We start from the raw sequence: 23,384 nt of genomic DNA on the forward strand, positions 1-23,384 counted from the left end.
ACATATAACAATGCAGCATAACATTGCTTTACAGGGAATGTGTAAGTACATGTAGTATTTGGATCATCGATTAAAAGTAACATTGTAATTTTGTTCCAATTAAGATTGGACTAACATTAACATTGGAGCATCGATTAGAATTAACATTACTTTACAAGGAAATTGCTTTAGTACATATAGTATTTGTTACATGGATTAAAATATATGGAACGAGGATTCATAATGAGGATTAGGGCATACAGTGTTTGGAACCAGTGGGCTAGAATATAATGTTAATGTTTAGTTGTACAAGGTACATAGATTAACATGTATGTTATTTGGAGCATAAGTTACAATATGAGGTGACTGGAACAAAACTTGAAGAGTAATATTTGGAAAACAAGGCTAGGGAAAGGAAGTTGTTTACAATGAAAATTGATTAAGAGTATTTAGAATTAGGGTTAAGAGGGGAAGATAATGTGAATCTCTGTATGTAGTAGCGTAATAGCAGAATTAAGTAAAAGAGGGTTAAGCATTGGTTAGTTTAATATATATATATATCAGTGCATTGCCACCAAATATGGAGGAAAATACCAGATTGGCCACACCCTCTCCAGCAAAGATGGTACCAAGTTGAATAAAGTTTGTGCAACCTATATGGAGTGAGATACCATTGAAAAATCATTTTATAGCAGTTTTCCTGCAAGTGCGCCGAGATGGAGCACTTCTTAGTTACAACATAAATATAATCCTAAATCTCCCTCCCATTTAACAATGTGAGAATGGTTTGTTGACCTCTAACATTGAGCAATCTGTATGTCTTTGAAATTACCCCCTGTATCACACCTGTTTTGAAAGATCTGCATTGGCTCCCAATAGCATCCCGTATACAATATAAGGTGCTCTCTCTCGTCCACAAGGCCTTATACAATCCTGAAATGAACTGGTTTAATGAATCCTTCCGCCTCCACCAATCTAACAAGCCCACTAGACACCCACATCTTGCCACCATGCCCACCACTTCTCCCAAACTCTACAAACTAACCTCCACGAGAGCCCGTGCGCTATCGATCGCTGGGCCGACTCTCTGGAACACAATGCCAGTCTACCTACGGCAAGAAGAATGCCTAAAAACTTTCAAGCGGAAACTTAAGACCTGGCTTTTCACTAAAGCATACACCTAACTCCCCCCTATCTCTCTCCACTGTGCTACCCTCCCCTTCTTTCCTTCCCCACCCCTCCCTAGTTTCTCGCCCTTCTCTCTCCATAGTCTGCCCAAATTTATATTTTATTTTATCTCCCATTAATGTACATATTGTATATACTTGCAAATCTTGTTTATAATACTAATGCTATACTCCCTTTATCTCCCCCCCCTATTACTCGCTTGTTCACTTGTTAATGTTATATTTGTTTGATGTAAAGTGCCACCCCAGGCGACTGTTTGCGTTTCACTGTGAACCGATGTGATATCTTTGATGAATGTTGGTATATAAACATTTTAAATAAATAAAATAAAATAATCTGTCTGTCAGAATGGTGGAAAAAAGTTTCAAACAGTGTTTGTCCTTCAAGCATAATGTGTGATTTCCTCATGGAGTCTAGAAAATGTCTGACTTGGGCGAATGCTAGGAAGTGGATGTGCTCCAAGTGGTAAGAATGTTCCAGTGTATCTTGTGAAATTAGATTTCCCTGTCTAAGCAGGTGGCCAAAAATTTAAATCCCTGCTAACTTCCAGGAATGAAAAAGAGAGGTTTAGTACCCTGCCAGAAACAGCAAGGTATGAAATAATGAAGTCTGATAGAAATATGAATATTCTCCCACTAGTTTTGCCCTCAGTTGACGCCAAACCTTTAAGGTTGTACGTGTGTGGTCCAGGGAAGGCAGCGCAATGGGAGCCAAGTTTGCTGAGGTTGCCACGGTAGGACCCCAATGGGCATTACACCTATCATCATTTGCTCAATAGTTACCCATTGTTTGAAAGTAGATCGGCGTCCTAGATCTAATAAAGCTCACAATTGAGCTGTTGCGAAGTACTACTGGAGGTTAGGTACACCAAGGCCACTATTAGATTTTGGTAAATAAAGAATTCGCCGAGAGACCCTGGGGGTTCGCCTCTTCCAGATGAAATAAAAAATTTTCTTCTGCCAAACACGAAGTTGGGCAGAGGAAAGAAAAATTGGACGCATAAACAGATATAAAAATTTGGGGAGAATAGTCATCTTTGCAATAGCGATATGCCCAAGTCAAGAAAAGGAGCCTCTGTTCTATCTATTTAATTCTCTATCTTTAGATTTCAGTAGAAGGGGCATAGTTGAGGGAGAATAGCTCAGATGTATGGGAACCAATATGTATCCCTAAATACTTAAGAGATGATTTGGCCCACCGAAAGGGGAGATTGTCTCTTGATCTGTGCAGCCACAGCAGGTAATAGATTAATGTTTAGTAATTCGGATTTATCAAAGTTTATTTTAAACCCTGAACTTTGCTGAAGAGTTTCAGTTCAGATTCAATCCCCAGAAAGGAGGCATTCAGTACAGTAATGGTAAACATAATATTGCCCGCAGATAGCGATAATTTGGAGTGAGAGGTCCTAACACGCATACCAGTAAGAGGAGGCCATGCGTACTCTTTTCTCAAAGGGCTCCAGAAATAAGGTGGAGAGAGAGGACAGCCATGTCTGGTTCCTCTATTGATGGGGAAGTCCTGGCCGTTGCTACCATTAACCTTCACCTTGGCTCTGGAGTGTTCATAAAGTTTCTGAATCCATTGTAAGAAAAACAGGGCCCAAATCCCATCTGCTGTAAGGTATATAAAAGGAAAAGCCAGTGTACGAGATCGAAAGCTTTCTCTGCGTCTATGGAGAGTAGCATGGAAGGGATGTTTTCTTTGTTTGCCCACCAGATTAAATCTATTTTTCGAACATTATCTGCAACCATGCGTCGCGGTATAAACCCTACCTAATCCATGTCTACCAGAGAGGGCTTGTATCTGTTTAAATGCAAGGCCAGGATCCGGGCTAGTATTTTTAAGTCCAGATTTATTAAAGAGATTGGCCTGTTTGAGCCACATAATGACGGGTCTCTACCTGGTTTAGTGATAATTGTTCCAGCTATATTGGAGTGTTCTGGAAGAGACCCCCACCCCCACCCCGTCGGATATGGTTGAAATATGCGGTAAGGGGTTTGGCTTGTATATGTGAAAATTTACGCTTGAAAAGCCATCTAGTCCCGGAGCTTTACCAGGTTTGAGTTTTAATTATCTGAAACACTTCCGTGGCTGTGATGGGTTCCTCCAAGAACTGTATATGTTCCAGGGAGAAAACTGGGCGTTCTCTGGGCTGTAAATACTGTAAGATTTCAGTATCCAAGAGTCATCTCTACTATAAAGAGACGAGTAAAAATTAGAAAGCATGTCCCGATCTCTTCAACCATTGTGCAAATGCTGCCCTTAGTATCTTTAATTTTGGTGATAATGCCTTGGGCAATTTGTTTGTTCAGTTGACGTGCCAAAAAGCATCATAGTGAGCTTGCTTAGTCTGGTCAAGAACATGGAGTATATGGTTATCATAGAATCTGCGAAATTCTGTTTTAACCTCCAACAGTTGATTATAAACTTGTTGGGACTGCATCCTCATATGGTATCAGGACAGCTGGTCGATCTTGGCTAATAAAGCCAAGTGCGTTGCTTCTCTTTCACATTTACAAGAAGCTGCCTTGGAGATAAGCCCTCAAACCACAGGTTTTGAGCATTCCCAGATTATATCCCGGGAGAAGCAATCAGGAGAGTTTACCCAAAAATACTCCCGAATGCGGTCTTCCAAGACCCGTGTAAAGGTAGAATCTCTAAACAGCTATTCGTTCAATCGCCAATAGCGAAGACCACTATCCATTGTGAGGGAGTATAAATCGAGCCACACAGGGACGTGATCCGACCAAGTGATGGTATCTATTCCTGCTGTGCGTATGCGGGACATCATAGTCTTGTCCACCAACAGGAGGTCAATATGGGAGAAGGTGCTGTGAGGGGATGAGTAAAATGTATAAGATCTATTGGATGGGAAAAGATGCCTCCTAGCATCCAGTAGGCTCCAATCATTCATTAGAGATAATAGGGCCTTTCTAGGTCTTGATTGGGTCTGGATATTGTTATTGGAGCAGTCTAGTCCAGGTCGTAGTGATAAGTTAAAATCACCTCCCATAATAATAAATCCCACCCCCTGAAAATTTAATAACTTAGATATCTGAGATAGAAAGCTACTTTGGTTTTGATTAGGGGGATATAGGGAGATGAGCATGACGATATCCCCCTCCCCATGAATTTTAACCAATACATATCGGCCCCCTGGGTAAGAGATCTGCAAGGTCACTTCGTGTGTGAGTCGTGAAGAAATGAGGATACCCAGTTCGTGTATACCTGACCCCCTTCTCACTGGCGACGAGGAATGTATGAGGGAATTCTCAAAAAGCAAGTGTCCGTTTGCGGAAATGGGTCTCCTGAAGAAACGTTATTGAGATTTTCTGTGAGACTAGGTCCCTTCAAAGTAAATAACGTTTCCAGAAGGTGTTAAGGCCATTAACGTTTAAGGAAAGTATGCGGGTCATTCGTATACGATGAAAGAGAGAAAGTAGATAAGGACATAAATATCTATACAAAATAGTGCATACTGTGGAATTCCAGAGAATTGAATACAGACTTGTACAACATTGCATAGGTGTAGACCGTCAAAAATCATCCAATCTTCTGTAACCCAACAGGCTTCCCCCCCATGTGCTTCGCAGAACTCCAAGTGCAAATCCCACCCAATGTAGGGCAGCACCATGCTGGAGAAAGAATCCATAACCCAGGCCTCCCCACCACCCATTGCAGTAGCTAATATTTAAACCTATAGAAAAAGTAAATCCTAGAAAGCAACAACCTGCTTTTAGTTAAACCTGCTTCATGCAACCACATTAAATTGATAAGAAATCACTCAAAAATGAGTCGGAAATGTTAATAGTTGGACAGAGCAGCCCTCATCCACGAAAAAGAAAGTCTATTGAGGGCTCAGTCCTGGTCAAAGAGCATCGCTCCTTGCTCCTCTGATTGTCGCCGGAGTCTCCTTCTGCCTTGACCGGCCCACCGCCATCTTGGGAGCTGAGTGTCTGCTCCAGTAGCCACTTCAAGGGGAGGCACCGCAAATTTTTATGTTCAATCCCGCCTGTTGAAGTGCCGCAGCTGCATTGGAGAGAGTCTTGATACGGTACGAAGTACCATCTCACTGGAATAGGGCAAAAGGAAGCAGCCAGTGGTATTTAATGTTCTCCCAACGCAAGGTGCTGGTCACTTCTTGCAAATCATACCATTTGCGCAATGTGCTAGGCACTAGGTCGTTGTAAATGGAAATTTCCTTGCCTTTCCAATGCCAAAAATTCTTTTTTGCGGCCCCCAATATCGCTTCTTTTTGCACAAAACTGTGCATCTTGAACATGATGTCACGTGGTTGATTGTTGCAGGGCCCTATGAGCCCACTCGATTTTAATATGGGCCTCTGGGTTCTGTGGGAATTCTGTCAGATCTTTATCCATAGATTAAAAAACGCTGCAAATCTTGGTTGCTACAGTGGTACAGTTTGTGAATTCGTCATTTTCTGGAACTCTACAGATCCAGAGATTGGACCTGCGGGATCTTCTGACTTCTCGGCCAGAGAAATTAATTCTGCAGCCAGGGTTTTATTTTGGACACTCAAGGCATTAAGCATCGCGCTCTGGTTGTTTGTTTGGGTATCAAGTTCATCTGTGCGATGCCCCATCGCGGCCATGTCCTCGTGCATCTCAGCAGTTGAGGCAAGGAGATTTGTTTATGCTGCCTCATATCTGCTCTGAGCTTCAGGAACCATTCCTGGAGCTCAGTGCTGGTTGGAAATTCAGGTGTTTCTGAGGAAGAATCGGAATCACCAGCAATTAGGGGCGCTGGAATCTCCACTGGTTTTTATAATTAAGTTTTTTTTATTGAACAGACAGTGAATCAAATGTAATACATAATATACCATTTATTTATTTAGAGCTTTTCTATACCGGCATTCATGATACAATCATATCAAGCCAGTTTACAGGTAACAGGGGGTGCGATAACCTTGAACATTTAACAAGTGTAGAGGAAACAAAAGTTACAATAAAACAGGGTTGCAAGAACAGGGGAGGAAGGAGACAAGAGTAAGAGTAACTTTAAAGTAGAAGTTATTTACATTGTGAAAGTGTACATGGAGTAAGAAATCCTCCTGTCAATATAGTGGATTTATAAGTGTAGATTCACATTCTGGAAATGAAATAAAACATTGATTGTATACCATTAAACCTCCCCCCCACCCCCCTCCCCCTAAAGCCTCTTATATATTGCAAGTATAGCTCAATAAATCAAAAAGAACAGTTGGGAGCCAACATTAACATTTGAAATCAAGGTACAGCCTAATTCTAGCGAGATAGATCAGGGAAGAACCATAGAAGGCGGCCTACACTGCAGGGGTAGAGGCCACTTGCGTAGATTTCCAGATCTGATATGCCTGCGACATGTGCTGCTTAAAAGCTGTAATATGAGATAATAAAAATATTTTATCCACTTTATTGTATGATTACTTTTGTTGGAATTATTGATTTCCATACCAGTGCTATTTCGCATCTACTAGCTGTCAGAATAATATGTGCCATTCGATCCTGATCTAACAAGACCCCTGGGACCCTGACACCCAGTAAAACATGCAGTGGTTGAAAGACATTTAGCCCTGGAATCATTGCCTGCAACCATTGATATATCTCCTGCCACAACTTCTGCACTTTGGGACACCCCCACCACATGTGTAAAAAAGAACCAGCCTCCCTACAGATCCGCCAACATTTATCTGAAATGTGTTGTGCAAATTTATGAAGTTGAATGGGGCATACATACCACCGATATACCAACTTATAAGCATTTTCAATGAGAGAGGAAGCAATGTGTACCCCCTACCTAAGCTACGAAAGATAGACTTCCAGAGTGTGGGTGTCCAGTCAAACATTAGTTCATTTTCCCAAGCTTTCTGAAAGGCAGGAATGACCTCCATTTGAGGTGTTAAAAGCTGATAGGTCATGGAGAGAACTTGCTTAGAACTGTTAGCCTTATGACAGATTTTTTCAAAGTCAGACATACTGATATTACGTGGCACCATGAATAGATTGGCCCTTGCAAAATGGGCTAACTGTACATAAGAATAGACTGCAGATGCAGGTAGAGCATATGTTTGTTGCAGATCTGGAAAAGCCCGCAGTTTCTGAGGTCCCCATTTGTGTTCCCAGGTTTTGATCCCCCTCTGCCTCCACACCAAAAATGCTGCGCACTCATATCCTGGCGGGAACACCTTATTTGTATATAAACTGGTGCTGGCATGGTATTCCCGTCCCCCTACTAACCCTGGCCTGAGTTGATGCCTTAATGTCAATGAAAGGAGGGAAGATGGTGGAAGAAGTTCGTTAGGATTAACCAGCCATGTACCTTTGGGCTGCCATAATAAACTGCGCAGTGGGACCTGTCCTAGCCATGTTTGTGTGTGTGTGTACGACCCATTGTTTAGGTTGCCTTGTAATATGCCAATCCACCAGATTTTTAAGTTGGGCTGCCCAACAGTATCTGGCGATTTCTGGGACATGAAGCTCCCCTCTGGACTTAGGGAGAAATAAAACTCGCCGAAAAAACCTGGGTCGTCGCCCAGCCCAAATAAAGGCTATACGTTTCTTCTGCCATTGTTTTAAAAGGTTTGGAGGGACCAGGATCGGAAGTGTCTGAAATAAATATAAAACTTTGGGGGAGTATGGTCATTTTAAAGACTGCCATATGGCCCAGCCAGTATATATATTTACTCCATTCTTCCAAGGCTTTAAGTTTGTGCCATAAGGTGTGTAGTTTATGGAGAGCAAATCCTGGGTAGCACTCAGATAAACACCCAGATATTTAATCTGGGAATGCGCCCATTTAAATTTAAACAACCCTTGTAAGTGGGTAACGTCATAGGGTGGGATACTGATATTCAAGATCTCAGATTTGTCCCAGTTGACCCGAAAGCCTGAGACGCGGCTGAAAGTCTCCATTTCATTTGTCATATGCCTAAGGGAGGTCTCAGGATGAGTGTTAGAAAAATATCGTCGGCATTCTGAAGGCTCACCGCCCGGGCTGCCCTGGTTGCCGTTCCTCTGTCTCTGGAACAGGCCTTTCACAGAGCGCAGATATCCCTGGAGTCCTTCACCGGCCCAGAGCTCCCTGGGTTCCTGCCTCCACAGGCCCTGGTTTAGCTGGGCTTCTTGTGGTTCTCCTGGTATGGAGTTGGACGGGGGGGAGAAGCAGTCCCCAAACCCCAAAGATGATAGAGAGAGAGATATTCCTCAAAGCATTTTATAAAGCAAAACAGCTGAATCGTTATCTTTACATTCTTTACCACAGGGGCTGAACAAATGACCCTGCCCCCGCCCTCCAGCACTCCTGCTCCCTAACACATGTGCTGGAGCAAAGGTACTTTTTAAGTCCCACACCTCTCTTGGTTCAACAGCAAACCCCTTGCCTTCCCGAGCACTTCCCCCCGTCTTCCTTTCGGGTACTCGGTATACGTTCCCCTTTTCTGTCTAGTCTGCATCCATGGGAGAGTTAGCAGATTCCTCTCCCCCGGAACCTACCTCCATTTCCTCCTCCTCCAGCTCACTGGCCGTGGCTTTTTCTGGCCAGTCCCACCATGCAGGCACGCCCTCTTCCTCTAGCTCCGTAGGAGCACCTGTCTCTGACTCATTAGTCCCTGCTTCTGCCACCTGTTCGCCTCCAGGGTCTCCCCAGGTGTCAGGTGGTGGTTCTAAGAACCTGGGATTTGTAGTTTTTCTTAACCTCCACTGCACCCCCTGCTTGTCCGGTCCTAGTATTACTTGCTGCCTTATGGTGTCTTGCCTGTTCCTGCCCCCAGCAGTGCTGCACTGCATCACAGCATACATAGAAAGTTTAGAAGACATCCCTTCCAGGACAAACCCTGTAACCTCAGCATTCCGACGAATGTTAACTGCAAAGGGCTCAAGAAAAAGGGCAAAAAGCAGTGGGGATAGCAGGCATCCCTGTCTTGTCCCTCTTCCAACTGGGAACATAAGGGAGTACCTGCCATTAATTTTGAGACATGCCTTGGGAGTGCTATAGAGCTGCCGAAGCCATTCAAGGTAAGGGCCCCCAAAACCCATTTTCTCCATTGTATGAAATAGATATGGCCAGTGTACCATATCGAATGCTTTTTCAGCATCTAGGGAAAGGGCTATAGCAGGGATCTTATGTTTCTTTGCGTACCAAAGAAGATCTATTATCGTATGGACATTATCTGCTGTGGTTCGGCCAGGAATAAACCCCGCTTGGTCTGAATGAACCAATTGTGCAATGAAACAATTCAAGCGATTGGCCAGGATCTTTGCCAGCAGCTTAACGTCAATATTCAGAAGAGAAATGGGGGCAGTAGGATCCACAAAATGTCTGATCCCTACCGGGTTTTGCCAAAATAGTAATCCCTGCCGAATTGGCCTGGGATGAAAAGGTGGTCCCCGTCCGTAATGAATTAAAAAAAAATGTTGAAGTATCTGCGCTAATGCCGAGGCAAAACTTTTGTAAAACTTTGGAGTATAACCATCGATGCCTGGAGATTTACCAGGTTTTAATGATTTGATAGCATCATGGATTTCCCCCAGGGTAATATCTTTGTTCAGAAATTGCCGTTGAGAGTGTGTCCATTCTGGGAGTGGCGTATCAGAAAGGTAGTCTATATTATCCCTATCTTGAATGTTCTGATCTCCACCGTACAGCTTGGTATAAAACTGGAGAAATTGTTGTCTAATAGATGTGTTGTCAGTCAGGAGTTGACCCTCTGTATTTTTGATTTTAGGAATAGTAGCTAGGGCTTGTCGACGCTTAAGCAGTTGTGCTAAATGCTTCTCGGCCTTATTCCCCCCTTCAAAAAATTTGCTGCTGAGCCAATTCTAACTGATGAGCTATGCGTACTGAATCAAGCACTGCAATTTTATCCCGAGTTTCCTGTATTCCCCTCAGCAATAAATGATTAGAAGGGTCGCGCATGTGAGCTAGTTCAAGCTGTCGAAGTGTGGTCATTTAAGTGTAGCCTATCCTTTTCAGGACAAGGGATGCCACAGCTGACTGGTGCCAGTAACAAGAATAGTCGAGAGTAGCTCTCTCCCTTGGACGCTTTGAGGCGCAGCCTGTCCAGTGTTGCTCCCCAGTGGCTCTCCAGGTTTCACTCCGGTTTGGGAGTTACCTTGGTATCTGCTGGGCTCTGTGAGCATCTTAAGGATCACTATTGTAAGTTATCCTTGCCTGCAGGACCTCCTCTGTGAGAAATATCTCTGTCCATCAGCTAGGCGATTGTGCCTTTCACCTTTTTGCCATGTCCATGGCAGAGGGAGTTGGGAGCGGAGTACCCCGCATGAGTGGTACTACCCTCTGCTCACAGTAGCGTGCAAGCTGTTCTTCCCCCGTTTTCAGGATCATCCTGTCTGTGGGCAGAGCAATCCTGGGTCATACAAAGTTGTCCATTGCTGGGCCACGTGCTTTCTTAGGAAGGGAAGTATATGTACTCATGGCTGGGGTAATGGTATCGCAGCCAGGTGGCTTGATACTTTGTCCTAAGATCACACTGGGCCTACCCTGATGCTCTTTGGGTTTCCTGGCTGGTAATACAATCAGGTTCTACCAGGGTTTGTGCTTGTGACTCCCCGGCTTCCCATCTCCTGTTGGAACCTTCAGGACTTCTCCCCTGGAGCAATTACTCTCAGTTTCCGCTTTTTCAAGAAGACTGAGGGCTCCATCTCAGTGGGATACTCCCTGCTGTCTGGCAGTGAGTTGTCTGCTTGGGGTTGATAGACAACCAAGCAACTTGTGCTTGCCCTGGTGGTCCGTTGACCTGCTTCCTTGTGTTCTTCGCTCCTTCCAACTTCTGATTGGTTTGTCGGGGGGAGTGGAGATGAAGCTAAGAAGCCCGTGGTATCTCTCCGTATACCTGCAAGAAGAAATACTGCCTTAGTTTTTTTCTCATTCTCTGGGTTACCCAAAGGGCTTTCCTGCTTCCCTTGCTATCCTGTGATAGGATAGATGAACCAGTTCTGGCAGGTGCTCTTGAGTGAGCTGCAGGCCTATTTTATTTCCCTGCTGGGAAGCTTTGGGCTACAGGTCTTTCAGGGATTGTTCTCATCCCCTGAAACCCTTGATGCTGTCCTGCCCGGTCAGCTAGGTCTGATGCTTCAGAAAATAGTGTCTGTCACAGGCCCTGCTATGGTTTGCTTGTTCTTCAAGTGTGATTTGGGTTTCTTCTGCCCCTTTGGTCTACTAGCCATACCTGGGCACGCTTCTCCAGACCCTTGACTGTCAGTGGTAGAAAGTCTCTCTCTGGAGGGCTCTTGGACTCCAGTTGGTTTTTCAGTTGGTTTTTTTCACACCGAAGAAACTGAGGTTTTCATCCTAGAATCTCTCTTGTTTACATTTCTGGTTCCTTCCTGTATCCAGGAGGATCTAGAGCCACTATTTTTGTCAGAAATCCTGGTTGTACTGTTTTCTATGATGTGCTATTGCTTCTGCTTTCACTCACATCACTCCCCTGCCTCAGGCATCCCTGCTGCATATGAGGGTTTGTGACTTTCTTTGTAGAACCCAATTCTTCTCCAGCTTGCACCCCTGGTGGATCGGCTGCCTCTCAGGCAAAGGAGGGAGTAGTGCTCCAGCACTATGCAGTTTACCGCTTTGTCCTGCTCAGACAGCCTGTAGCTTGGTATTCACCTATATGTGAGGACTATCCTCCTGCTTGTCCTAGGAGAAAGTAGAGCTGCTTACCTGAAACAGATATTCTCCTAGGACAGCAGATTGTTAGTCCTCACGAAACCCTCCTGCCTCCCCTGGGAGTTGGTTTCTCCATGTATTAGCTATATCATTGACTGAGGGACTCTGCCTAGGGGGCAGAGTAATGACAACTGCACATGCTCAGTGGGGCATGCTGAAATCTTTGAGCAAGTACCAAATTGAGAGAGGCTGTGTCCAAGGAACAAAAAACATTTTTTTAAGCTGGTATGTGAAATCCTTTCTTTCACCCCAAAAGTTGCAAATTTCTCCCACTTAGGAGAAAAGGACAATAGTGAAGAAGCTGAATCAATGAGTTCCGAATAATTCAAGCAGTTATCCAAAGATGTAAGCTGATGTACTGTATTGGCTAAAGAGGATGCCTTTTCAATATTAAGATTAGTAAACACTTGAATTAAATTTCATATGTTTTCTTCTTCAGGGCCCCTCAATTAGTAGCTTAATGGTATGAAAAAGTTCATAAGGTTGATTAATGGGTGACTGCAAACATGCAGCAAAATATTTTTTAATGCGCTATAGTCCAGCTGACACTTAGCCACATCCCATTCATTTTTAAAATTAGCAGGATCGATAGGTTCACAAGATAGTTTACTGGAAAGAACTAATATGAGGTGTCTCAGCTCAAAAAGAGAAATTAAATGAAATAATGAAGTGAGCAGACCCCAGAACCAATTAGACCAAAATATTGCTAATAACATTAGACCCAAGTTCAGTTATCAATAACATCTAAAATGTGGCTTCCTCTGAGTTGCAGAGGGTATTAACTGATTAATTCAACATAGCTAAAAAGTTTTTTTTATTCCTGGAAAATCCCCTTTGATGTACAATCTGGGTGTATATTCAAGTTCCCAATGTCTATTATATAATTAGAATGTAGTAACAGACATAAAATCAATAAAAAGGGTGACATCTTGATATAAAAAAGAGGACCCATGCACGGAGGTCTTTGGATTGCTTTGGAGTCTCAAAACCCCCTCCAAGCCAGCAGCAAACCCAGTGCATCTAATTCTTTGGGACCAGTAAATGAGAATGTGGGACAATCCAGCCTCCTTCCCTGCCTTCCGGTAGTCAGAAAGCTGGATCTCAAGTAAACAGGCTCCTGGCTTCGGCATAGTCCAGCTTCCCCACCAGTCCGTGATGGTGGAATTGGCTTTGAAGCGGACTAGGAAGACCCAGATCTTCTCTAGCAAACGCCCAAGTAAGGACCCTATGCTACTGGACAGCTTTGGGAAGAAAGTCTTCCAAAGTTCAATGTGGAACACCCTCATAGTGGCCCATCAATTTTGTGTGGTTCAGTACTTACATGACTGCATCAACAAGCTGAAGCCCCTTATGGAATCACTTGATAAGGCAGTAGGAGCGTTATCACCAGGCTTTTCTGAATGCAGAAGAGTGCGAGAGGCATTATCCGGTCAGTGTATGAGTCTTTCGATGTGGTGGTTAGGTCTTCTGCAGCAGCTGTTAGGGCTCATTCAATAGCCTGGGTAACAGCAAGCGGTCTGCAAGAAGAAATCTGACAAGTTCACAGATGTCCCATGCTCTAGTAATACTTTTTGGGGACAAAGTTAGAGAAATCATTGCCCAAATTAAGGAGCAGCATGTGCCTATCCAATCCTTTTCAGGGAGTACTGAGCAGCCTTCTGCCTTCAGATATTCATACTTATAAGCATCCATTTTTCAGAGAATCCCCTTCTATCAATTTCAACAATACCTAACTCTTACGCTGCCTCACCAACTGCTTCTAGCCAGAGGGCATGCATGTGAGAAGTGGCAACCCTAAGCTGGGTCCTTAGAACATAAGAACACAAGATATGCCATACTGGGTCAGACCAAGTGTCCATCAAGCCCAGCATCCTGTTTCCAACAGTGACCAATCCAAGTCGCAAGTACCCAAAGATTAAAGAGATCTCAAGCTATTGTTGCTGATTCATTAATAGTTTATGGATATTTCCTCTTAAGAAATTATCCAAACTTTTTTTTAAACCCAATTACATTAACTGCTGTAACCGCATCCTCTGGCAATGAATTCCAGAACTTAACTAGGTTCTGAGTGTGAGAATTATCTTTGATTTGTTTTAAATGAGCTACTTGCTAACTTTTTGGAGTGCTACACAGTCCTTCTATTTGAGAGAGTAAATAACCGATTTACATTAACCTGTTCAAGTCCTTTCATGATTTTGTAGACTTCTGTCATATCCCCCAGCATTAGTCTCTTCTCTAAACTCAACAGCCCTAACTTATTTAGCCTTTCCTCTTAGGGGAGCAGTTCCATGCCCCTAATTTTGGTCTCTCTTCTCTGCATTTTCTTGAGTCAGCTATATCTTTTTTGATATGTGACGACCAGAATTGCATACAGTATTCAAGGTGCGGTCTCACCATGGAGCAATACAGAGGTATTTTGACATCCACTGTTTTTATTCGCCATTCCCTTCCTAATAATGCCTAACATTGTTTGCTTTTTTTTTTTACCGCCACAGCACCCTGAGCTGATGATTTCAATGTATTATGCACTATGATGCCTAGATCTCTTTCCTGGGTGGTAACTCCTAAGATATTTACACAATGTTAGGTTCTATAGCAAGGGTTATTTTTCTCTATATGCATCACCTTGCACTTATCCACATTAAATTTCATTTGTCATTTGTCTGTATTTTAATTTGTGTATGTTTTTAATTTGTGTATGTTTTTATCTATGTGTAAACCGCCTAGACGGATATATATCTATCCATTGAGCGGTATATAAAAACTTTTAAATAAATAAATAAATAAATTTGTAAGTCCAGTGTTCTAGCCTCACAAGGTCCTCCTGCAATTTATCACAATCCGCTTGAGATTTAAGTACTCTGCATAACTGTGTGTCATCCGCAAATTTGATCACCTCACGCATCGGACTCCTTTCCAGATCATTTATAAGTATTTTAAAAAGCACTGGTCCAAGTACAGATCCCTGAGGCACTCCACTATTTACATTTTTCCACTGTGAAAACAGACCATTTAATCCTACTCTCTGTTTCCTGTCTTTTAACCAGTTTGCAATCCACAAAAGGACATCGCCTCCTATCCCATGACTTTTTAGTTTTCTTAGAAGCCTCTCATGTGGGACTTTGTCGAATGCCTTCTGTGTGCACAGGTTTCATCATAGGTCAAAAACAGATCAGTTGCTGGGGGAAATCTGCAGAGCAGTGATATGGTCATCCTTGAATTCTTTTGCTAAACATTATAGATTGAATGTGGAAGGAAATAGCTTTTGTTGAAGGGTTTTCATTGCTGCTTCAATTTCTTCCTCCCTCAGTGATGGAGCTTATGTATGTCCCACTGGTCTGAACTGATCTGGTAGGGATGCAAAGGAAGATGAAACTTATACTTGCTGTTAATTTTCTCTTCACTCCTTCCAGACCAGTCCGGACCTACCCAAAAAGTTGACATCTTACTGAGAGAGTGTTCTGCTGTAAGGAGGGAAGTGCTAACCTTCTCTTTCTACAAAAAGAGAAACAAGGATGAATATGGTTTGCTTTTCTAAGTTTGCTGGAAGCCCCGTTGGAATAGTTCACTGTTAGCTTTGGTATGATATACTGTTTAGCTTCTTGCTACTCCAAACATTATATGGAGTACAGTCTGCCTTGGCAGTTTTTCTCAATCTCCATCTGCTGGAAGGGGGAAGTAACTCACTGGTCTGGTAGGACTAAAGGGAAGGAAATTAGCAGTAAGCATACATTTTATCTTTAATAGGCAAGAAATTTCTCAATGTATGTTAGAACAGAAAATTTCAGCTTCACCTTTAGTAGTTTAAAAAAAAAAAGTATACTCATTAGCTGGTACTACTGAGGGGACTAAAGGGAGTTCTGGCAGTAAATGGTCCCTTCCAGATACAGCTTTGCATCCTCCCTTCCACAGGCCTCTTCTGTGTATTTGTTTTCTGCACTTCTCTTTTCATATCATTCCTCCTTAGTGCTCTACCTCTCTCCTTCTGTGGCTTTATAGTGACTGCCTCCTTCTCTCTGAGATCAGTGTGAGGGGATACTTTCCATGCTGCCTCTTCTGTTGTGAATGAGATGTGTCCCTTTACTTGGTGCTACCACACAGATGCATCTTTTTGAGTGATGGAGAAGACATTTTGTGAAAAGCAGTTTTCCCTCACCAGTCTTCAAATCTAAATTGACATTTATGACTTGGTAACCACAGGTTTCACAACCTGTGTTGGAATTAATAATCAGACTGGTTGTAATACACATCTACAAAGCCATTTTGCCTAGGATTCATCCTCTGTTTTAAAATCAGATGGATATATTCTTATAGCAAGCAGTCCTATTAAATGGAATCTGCTCTACTGTATCCTACAAGAAATTAAATGCTATCAAATCTGTATTTCATTTAGCTTTAATTCAGAGAACAGATGATATATGCAATTGTACTTAACCAGGAGGAAAATGTGAATTTGTTGATTAATTCCTTGAATCACATAAATGATCTTAATTTGATAAATTGAAGTTTTACTCATGTAAGTATTAAAGCAGAGATACTTTGTGCAATAGTTCTTAATGTTTGTATGTTAAAATGGTGGTGATTAAAAAAAAAATCTCTGAAGATGGTCATTGCTGTGAGTGGTTTTTATTTTTTTTTTCTAGATGGCCTTCACAGAATGGATTGAGCCACCCAAGAGAGAACGGAAAGCCAATTATGCTGTGGATGCTTATTTCAGGGAAGCTCTTCGTGTCAGCGAGCCCAAAGCACCAAAGGTAGATGAGCTCAGTATTGGTTCTAGAAATGATGGAAACACTCCAGTTAGGGAAATGGAGGGTGGGCATGAAATGAGCATCTGTTGAATCATTTTGGTTCTCAAGAAATGTGGATGAATTACCAATTATTGATCATGAGAAGGTTGTTAGCTTTTTATATTTATTTTTTTCAGTGTCTGAGTTATGGGATTCTGGTGTTCTGTTGCCCCTAGATGGTGTGCATTTTCAGCTGCTATGAAGATAGCTTGTCTTGTTCTGTGCTTACCATGTTCCCCTCAGCTATGTCATTGTTTAGAGATCCAGTAAGATACATTAATGTCACTCTGAGTCAGTGTTTCTCAACCATCTCCTGGAGGCACATTTAATCAGTTAGGTTTTCAGGATATCTGTAATGAATTTGCATATGAGTTTTGCATATATTGGCTACTCAAGATATGCAAATCTATTTCATGTATATTCATTGTGGCAATCCTGAAAACCTACTGGTAAGATGTGCCTCCAAGAGAGGGCTGGGAAACACTTCTGTAAATGCTGGTAACAGGAAAGACTGCCTCACTGCTGGTACTGTGGGATCATCACTAATGTACCTCTTGGTGGCTTTGTGAGTGGGAATGCAACTGGCTGCCAGGGGTGGAGAGGAGGCAGATAGAATTGACTAAAAGGAAGACTTAGTTTTAATTTTCTTGACTTTTTGTTTTACACAGGTGGTCCTACAGCATTTTTCTCAGTAGGGCACTGTCTTAACTACAATGTTTTCAGAAACAAATGTGATCTGTATTTTAAATGTGACATGCTGTGGTGATCATTTCTACTGGCCATTTGCTTTGCATTTTAAATACCTTTTTAAGATAAACGCAAGTACCTATTGATGTACGATGGTCATCTACAGCTCCATGCTGAGGTGATTTTGTGTGCATGTATTTGCAAAATAATTTAGACTTCAGATATCTAAATATTTAAATTGGGTTGTTCATTTGTTTGAAATAAATAAGGAATCTGAACCAAAGCAGTCTGTGTGGTTAGTTTCAAATGAAACATTCCTAGTGGCTCTGAACCCCCCCAAATTTTCAGGTTATTTGTTTTGGTGAATAGTGCATGCTGCTTCCTAATACAAGGCAAAAAAGCTCATCCCTATGAAATAAAATTCATCTGGAATTTCTGCCCGCCCTTCCAAACCGAACTGAAAATTTGCAGCCTGCACACCCTTAATATTTACCTAGTGTACAATGTTATAAATGTGTACTGTGGCCAAGTGAACTTTTCTGAAAATAAAGTTAACATATATTTTTAAAACTTTTTTTATCCAGGCACCTCGACCTCCAAAACAGCCAAATGTTCAGGATTTCCAGTTTTTTCCTCCACGACTCTTTGAGTTATTGGAGAAAGAGATTCTGTATTACAGAAAAACTATTGGGTACAAGGTAAGATAGTGAACGCTATAGCTGGTAGCATCCACTTCTCTTGCTCCACTCATGTTTGAATTATAAAATATTGACTAACATCTTGAGTATTTTTTTTAAAGGAATATGTATCACTTTCAAAACATTTCCTGCTTCTTCATCCAGTCAGACCAGTCCAGACAAGTGGGTTATGTACTCCAAACGGCAGATGGAGAAAGAGAATAGATTTGCTGATATCACTCCTTATATACCTCTGTGCTGACACCAGCCTGCCAGTATTCTCTATCTCCAGCAGATGGCAAACAAGCTTCCTGTGCTTGGAAGCAAAGGCCTGGTTAGATTTAGTGAACGGAAAAGTTCTGGTGCACAGCTCTTGAGGTGACATATGAATTCTCCCTCCCTCAGTTGAGCATGGCCTTAATCCGAAGAGGGATTTCTGTGTGGTTGGCAGCTCCTGAGGTGACAGCTTTGGGCTCCTTCCTTCAATGGAGCACTGCCAGAGACCAGAGGGATACCGAAGTGAGTACTTGGTTCCCTCTCTTTCCCCCTCCTTCCCTTTCTGCTCTACTCTCCTGCTCTGAGCCCCAAGAAGGTGTGTTTTTAAATACTGAAGTGGTTCCTAAATCCAGCGCAGTAGCCTGAGCCCAGAGCAGTGTTTTCAGATTTCCCATTGACTTTCACATCCACAGTGGCTGCTGTTACTATAGGACAGCATCATTCCATACTGGATGCTTTTTCCTGGCCCTGGGCAACAATTTCACAGGAAATTACCAAAGTCTGCAAGCCTTTATAGGAGCAGGGTGCATTTGCAGGACCTGCTTCTGATTCTTAATACCCCTGCATTCAAATGGAGCTTAGGGTAAGATATGGGCCAGCATGGAGGAAGAAAGAAGTTTTCAGCTTCAGAGACTTCTCTTCAATGGGACCTCTATCCCTTAGCCCTGAAGGATATGTTGTGGATTCTGTAGTCACTTTGCAGCCACCATGACTGCCTCAATGCTGGAGGGGTTTGTTCTTCCCATAGCCCTGAGGGGCTGTTTTAGTTTCCAAGGTTGCTTTTTGGCCACCACAGCTGCAATACTGGAGTGTTTGTTCCTTCATTCCTTGACCCTGAAGAACATGTTTTGGATTCTGCAGCTCCTCTTAGGTCACGGCATCGGCAGTAGTGTAGGATCCTCTATGAAGAATAATGCCTTCTGGTTCTACACTGTATTTCAAAGGTTTATTTTTGCTAAAGGTCTAAAAGTATTTTATAGAGGCTGGGGTACAGTTTTAGAAACTCCCTGCAATTTCCCAGTATCCTTGCCCTCAGTTGGAGCCCAGGGAGGCAAAGGCTAAGCACAGTGGTACAGGTATTTTCAGAGGACTCCTTTAAGGGCCTTAACATGCTGACACACAGGATCAGTGAAGAGGGCCCAGAGGAGAGGGAGTGGTCTCCTGAAAATGAGTTTCTGCTGTAGAGGAGAGCTGGTCTTCTGCACTCCCAGTTCCTGCACTATTTGTGTTGTGAAATAGTGCAAGGGAGAATAGCACCACAGATGTCTTTGGCAGCCATTCCACTTTCTGAAAGGGTCATTTCCTAGCTTGTAGCAGATGGACTGAAAACAAGTGGGTATAGTGTGCTCGTGCTAGCAGTTGGAGACGGATCTGATGTCAGCACGGGTACATATACCCCCACAGGAAGTGCAGCAACTCAGTAATTTCCGTCTCCAAAAGCAGTTTGGAGCTACCTCACCCTCGCTGAGCGTGTTTCCAAATTCTACACAACTAAATTCATAGAAACCTACCTGAAGACGAGCCCCGCACTCCTGCGGTGATACCGGTCGGTCCCTCCCCCAGTTGAGTTTCCCGAGGCGATTTCCGTGGTCCCTCGGAGGTAAGGGCCTCGGTCCGGTGGCCGGCTCACGGCAGGGACCTAGCCCCCGAGTGAGAAGGGCTCGGGCGCGGCGTAGAGGCAGCCTCGGTCCCGGCGTGGACTTGGCCCCCGAGCGAGACGAGTTCGGGCGCGGCCTAGAGGCAGCAGGTGCACTTCCTCGAGCGCGGCGGTGACGGTACTCACCCTCTCCCCCTGCAGCCGGAGACCGCCCGGGTCGCAACCGGGAAGTGCCGAAGACAAGGTAAGGCGTACATCTTTACTTGTTGGTCTCCGAGGAAGCGAGGATTCACAGAGTCTGCCTAGGTGGCAATCCACCACGGAGGTCGCCATTTTCCTGCCTGGTTTGTCACTGCGCGATAGGCGCATGTTGTTAGGCGCATGTTCATAGGCGCCCACTGATACGTCCGTTCCCAGGCACACATGGAGCGTAAGAGAGCCCATGCGTCAGCGGAGCCGGTCCCTCCAGCATCAGGCATGAGCCTCTGCTCGGCATGCAACCTCAGAGCCACACAGAGCAAGGAAGCAGATGTGCCCAATGTGAAGAGGCCCTGGGAGTTCCAGGCCAGGGCCGGTCAGAGCCCAGTGTACTTGCCAGTTCCTCAGGGAACACCCCGGACCTAGCAGGCAGCAGTGAGCAGCCGGGGACCCCAAGGGACCTGGTACCCCTCAGACCGGATCCCGCTTCACTCTCCTGGGTGGAATTATTCAAGGGGATTCATGCCTTTGTCACAATGCAGGCTGCTCCCTGAGCGGGTCCCTACGAACCGGATGACCTGGCCCCTGGACCCTCAAGGCCTAGGCACGGCCACGCGCCACCCGGAACCCCCACTTATGGGGATTCAGATTGCCCTGAGGAAGATGACGAGTCCCCCGAGGAGGGAGAACTGCCCTCGGGGGGTTGAACCATATCTGACCATGAGGAGCTTCTTTTTGAAAGGGGATCTTCCAGGCCTGATCTCTCAATGCCTGTCGGAGCTGGCTATTCCGGGCCACGATGCCCCTGAAGAACCTAGAATGGAACCCCCTGTTAGAGGGCCTGCGCCAAACGTCTCACCATTTTCCCCTCCTACAAGTAGCTCAGCAGTTAATCTATCTGGAATGGAATACTCCGGAGGCCTCATTCAAAGGGGGTTGGGCCTTGGCTGGCATGTACCCCTTAGACCCGGCAACCAAGGAGAAGCTGGCGTGCCCCCAGGTTGATGCCATAGTTAGCGCAATTGTGAAGCGCACCACCATTCCGGTGGAGGGGGGGACGGCCCTCAAGGATACACATGACCGGCGCATGGACACCATTCTGAAACAAGCCTTTGAGGTGGCAGCCATGTCCCTACGAATTGCGACTTGCTGCTCCGTGGTGACACGTTCCTGTTTATCACAGGCTAGGAGCAACACCCCGGGAGAAGAAATGGAATCTGCGCTCTCGTTCCTCACTGATGCAGCCTCCGACTTAGTACGTACGGCAGCCAAAGGAGTGTCATCCTCAGTGGCGGCCAGGAGACAGCTCTGGCTACGTAATCGGTCGGCCGACTCCTCCTCCAAAACACGCCTCACGAGAATGCCCTTTGAGGGATCCCTCCTGTTCGGCAGCGACCTTGAGAAACTGGCCAATAAATGGGGCGCCTCTCCATTACCCCGTCTACCAGAAGACCGGTGAAGGAGGAACCAGCGCCCCTTTCCTAGGCCATCCAGGGGTAGATCCTCTCAGCGTTTCAGTCCTTACAGGACTTGCTACCAAGCACCTCGTTCTCAGACCAGGAACCAGTCCTTTAGGCCTAGGTGCAACAGAGGGGAACCGGTTCGGGTCCCGGCCGTACCCCACAATGACAATCAGCTGACCCATCCGGGGGTAGCAGCCATAGGGGGCAGGCTATCCCTCTTCTACCAAAGATGGGTCGAGATTACCTCAGATCAGTGGGTCCTCGCCATCATCCGAGAAGGGTATTTCCTGGATTTTCTTAGACTCCCGCCGGACAGGTTTGTGGACTCTCCTTGTTCGCCCATCAAGAGGAAGGCCCTAGAAGTTACTTTGCGGAGGCTCCTGTCCCTAAAGGCCATAATCCCAGTGCCTGCGAGGGAGATGCATTCTGGGCATTATTCCATTTATTTCATCGTGCCCAAGAAGGAGGGCACTTTCCGGCCCGTCCTGGACCTCAAGTCAGTCAACCGATACCTACGGGTCCCCAGCTTCCGCATGGAAACTCTGCGGTCTGTCAAGAATTCAGTACAGCCAGGGGAGTTTTTCACATCCCTAGATCTGTCGGAAGCCTACCTGCATATCCCAATCCATCGGGATCATCAGCGCTATTTACGCTTCAAGGTCCTGGACCAACACTTCCAGTTCCGAGCTTTACCCTTCGGGTTAGCCACCGCGCCGCGGACCTTTACCAAGGTCATAGTAGTAGTGGCAGCGTCCCTCAGGAAGGAGGGAATCCTCGTCCATCCCTACCTGGACGATCGGCTGATCCGGGCGAAGTCGCCAGAGGAGAGCCACCAGGCAACCAACAGAGTTATGTCTCTTCTGGAAAGCCTAGGATGGGTTGTAAACTTGAACAAGAGTTCCCCACAGCCTTCCCAGTCGCTGGAATACCTAGGAGTCAGATTCGACACCCAGGAAGACAAGGTCAGCCTGACCTCCAAGAGAAGATCAAAGCTCCGGAATCGTCTGAGCGCCACCCAGCCCACAGCTTGGGATTACTTACAGGTCCTCGGCCTTATGGCATCCACTCTGGAGGTGATACCATGGACGCGGGCACATATGAGACCACTACAACGCGCCCTCCTATCTCGGTGGAGCCCACGATCACAGAACTACACCACCCACCTACCTCTACCAGCCGGAGTGCGGAATCAGATACGGTGGTGGTTGCAGTCCGGCCACTTGAGCCGGGGGTCAAGAATGTCCTCCCCAACCTGGACCCTGCTCACTACAGATGCCAGCTTGAACGGATGGGGAGCGCATTGCGAAGAACTCACCGCCCAAGGGCGGTGGAACATAAATCGACTAGAGGCACGGGCAGTCAGGCTAGCGTGCCTGCGATTTGCCCACAGACTTCGCAACAGAGCGGTCAGAGTGATGTCAGACAACGCCACCACAGTGGCATACATCAACCGACAGGGCGGAACCAGAAGCCAACAGGTATCCCTAGAAATAGCCCCCCTGATGACTTGGGCGGAAGCAAATCTCCAGGACATCTCCGCCGTCCACATCGCCGGGAAGGACAACACCACGGCAGACTTCCTCAGCAGAGAAAGCCTAAATCCAGGGGAATGGCAGCTGTCGCCCACAGCTTTCCAGATGATCGTGGATCAGTGGGGGACACCGGGCATGGACCTACTAGCGGACAGGTCCAACGCTCAAGTTCCCAAATATTTCAGCCGCAGGCGGGATCCTCTATCCCAGGGGATCGATGCCCTGGTACAGCCATGGCCTCGGGAGATCCTACTATATGCCTTTCCTCCATGGCCCCTGCTGGGTGCCATTATACACAAGATCCAGCGGCACAG

The 23,384-nt window shown here is 45.1% G+C and overlaps 1 protein-coding gene across 3 annotated transcripts in view; it reads left to right on the forward strand.

Moving 5' to 3' along the window:
• SMARCA5 (SWI/SNF related, matrix associated, actin dependent regulator of chromatin, subfamily a, member 5) overlaps window positions 1–23,384 on the forward strand; it is a 453,245-nt gene that overhangs the window by 292,212 nt on the left and 137,649 nt on the right. For all 3 annotated transcript variants that reach the window (XM_029599292.1, XM_029599470.1, XM_029599377.1), the window contains exons 17-18: window positions 16,494–16,604; window positions 17,912–18,025. In XM_029599292.1, coding sequence (XP_029455152.1) covers window positions 16,494–16,604; window positions 17,912–18,025 — 225 coding nt within the window. The remainder of the gene's footprint in view (window positions 1–16,493; window positions 16,605–17,911; window positions 18,026–23,384) is intronic.

Source organism: Rhinatrema bivittatum, chromosome 1, assembly GCF_901001135.1.
Source record: "Rhinatrema bivittatum chromosome 1, aRhiBiv1.1, whole genome shotgun sequence".
Classification (NCBI taxonomy): Eukaryota; Metazoa; Chordata; class Amphibia; order Gymnophiona; family Rhinatrematidae; genus Rhinatrema; species Rhinatrema bivittatum.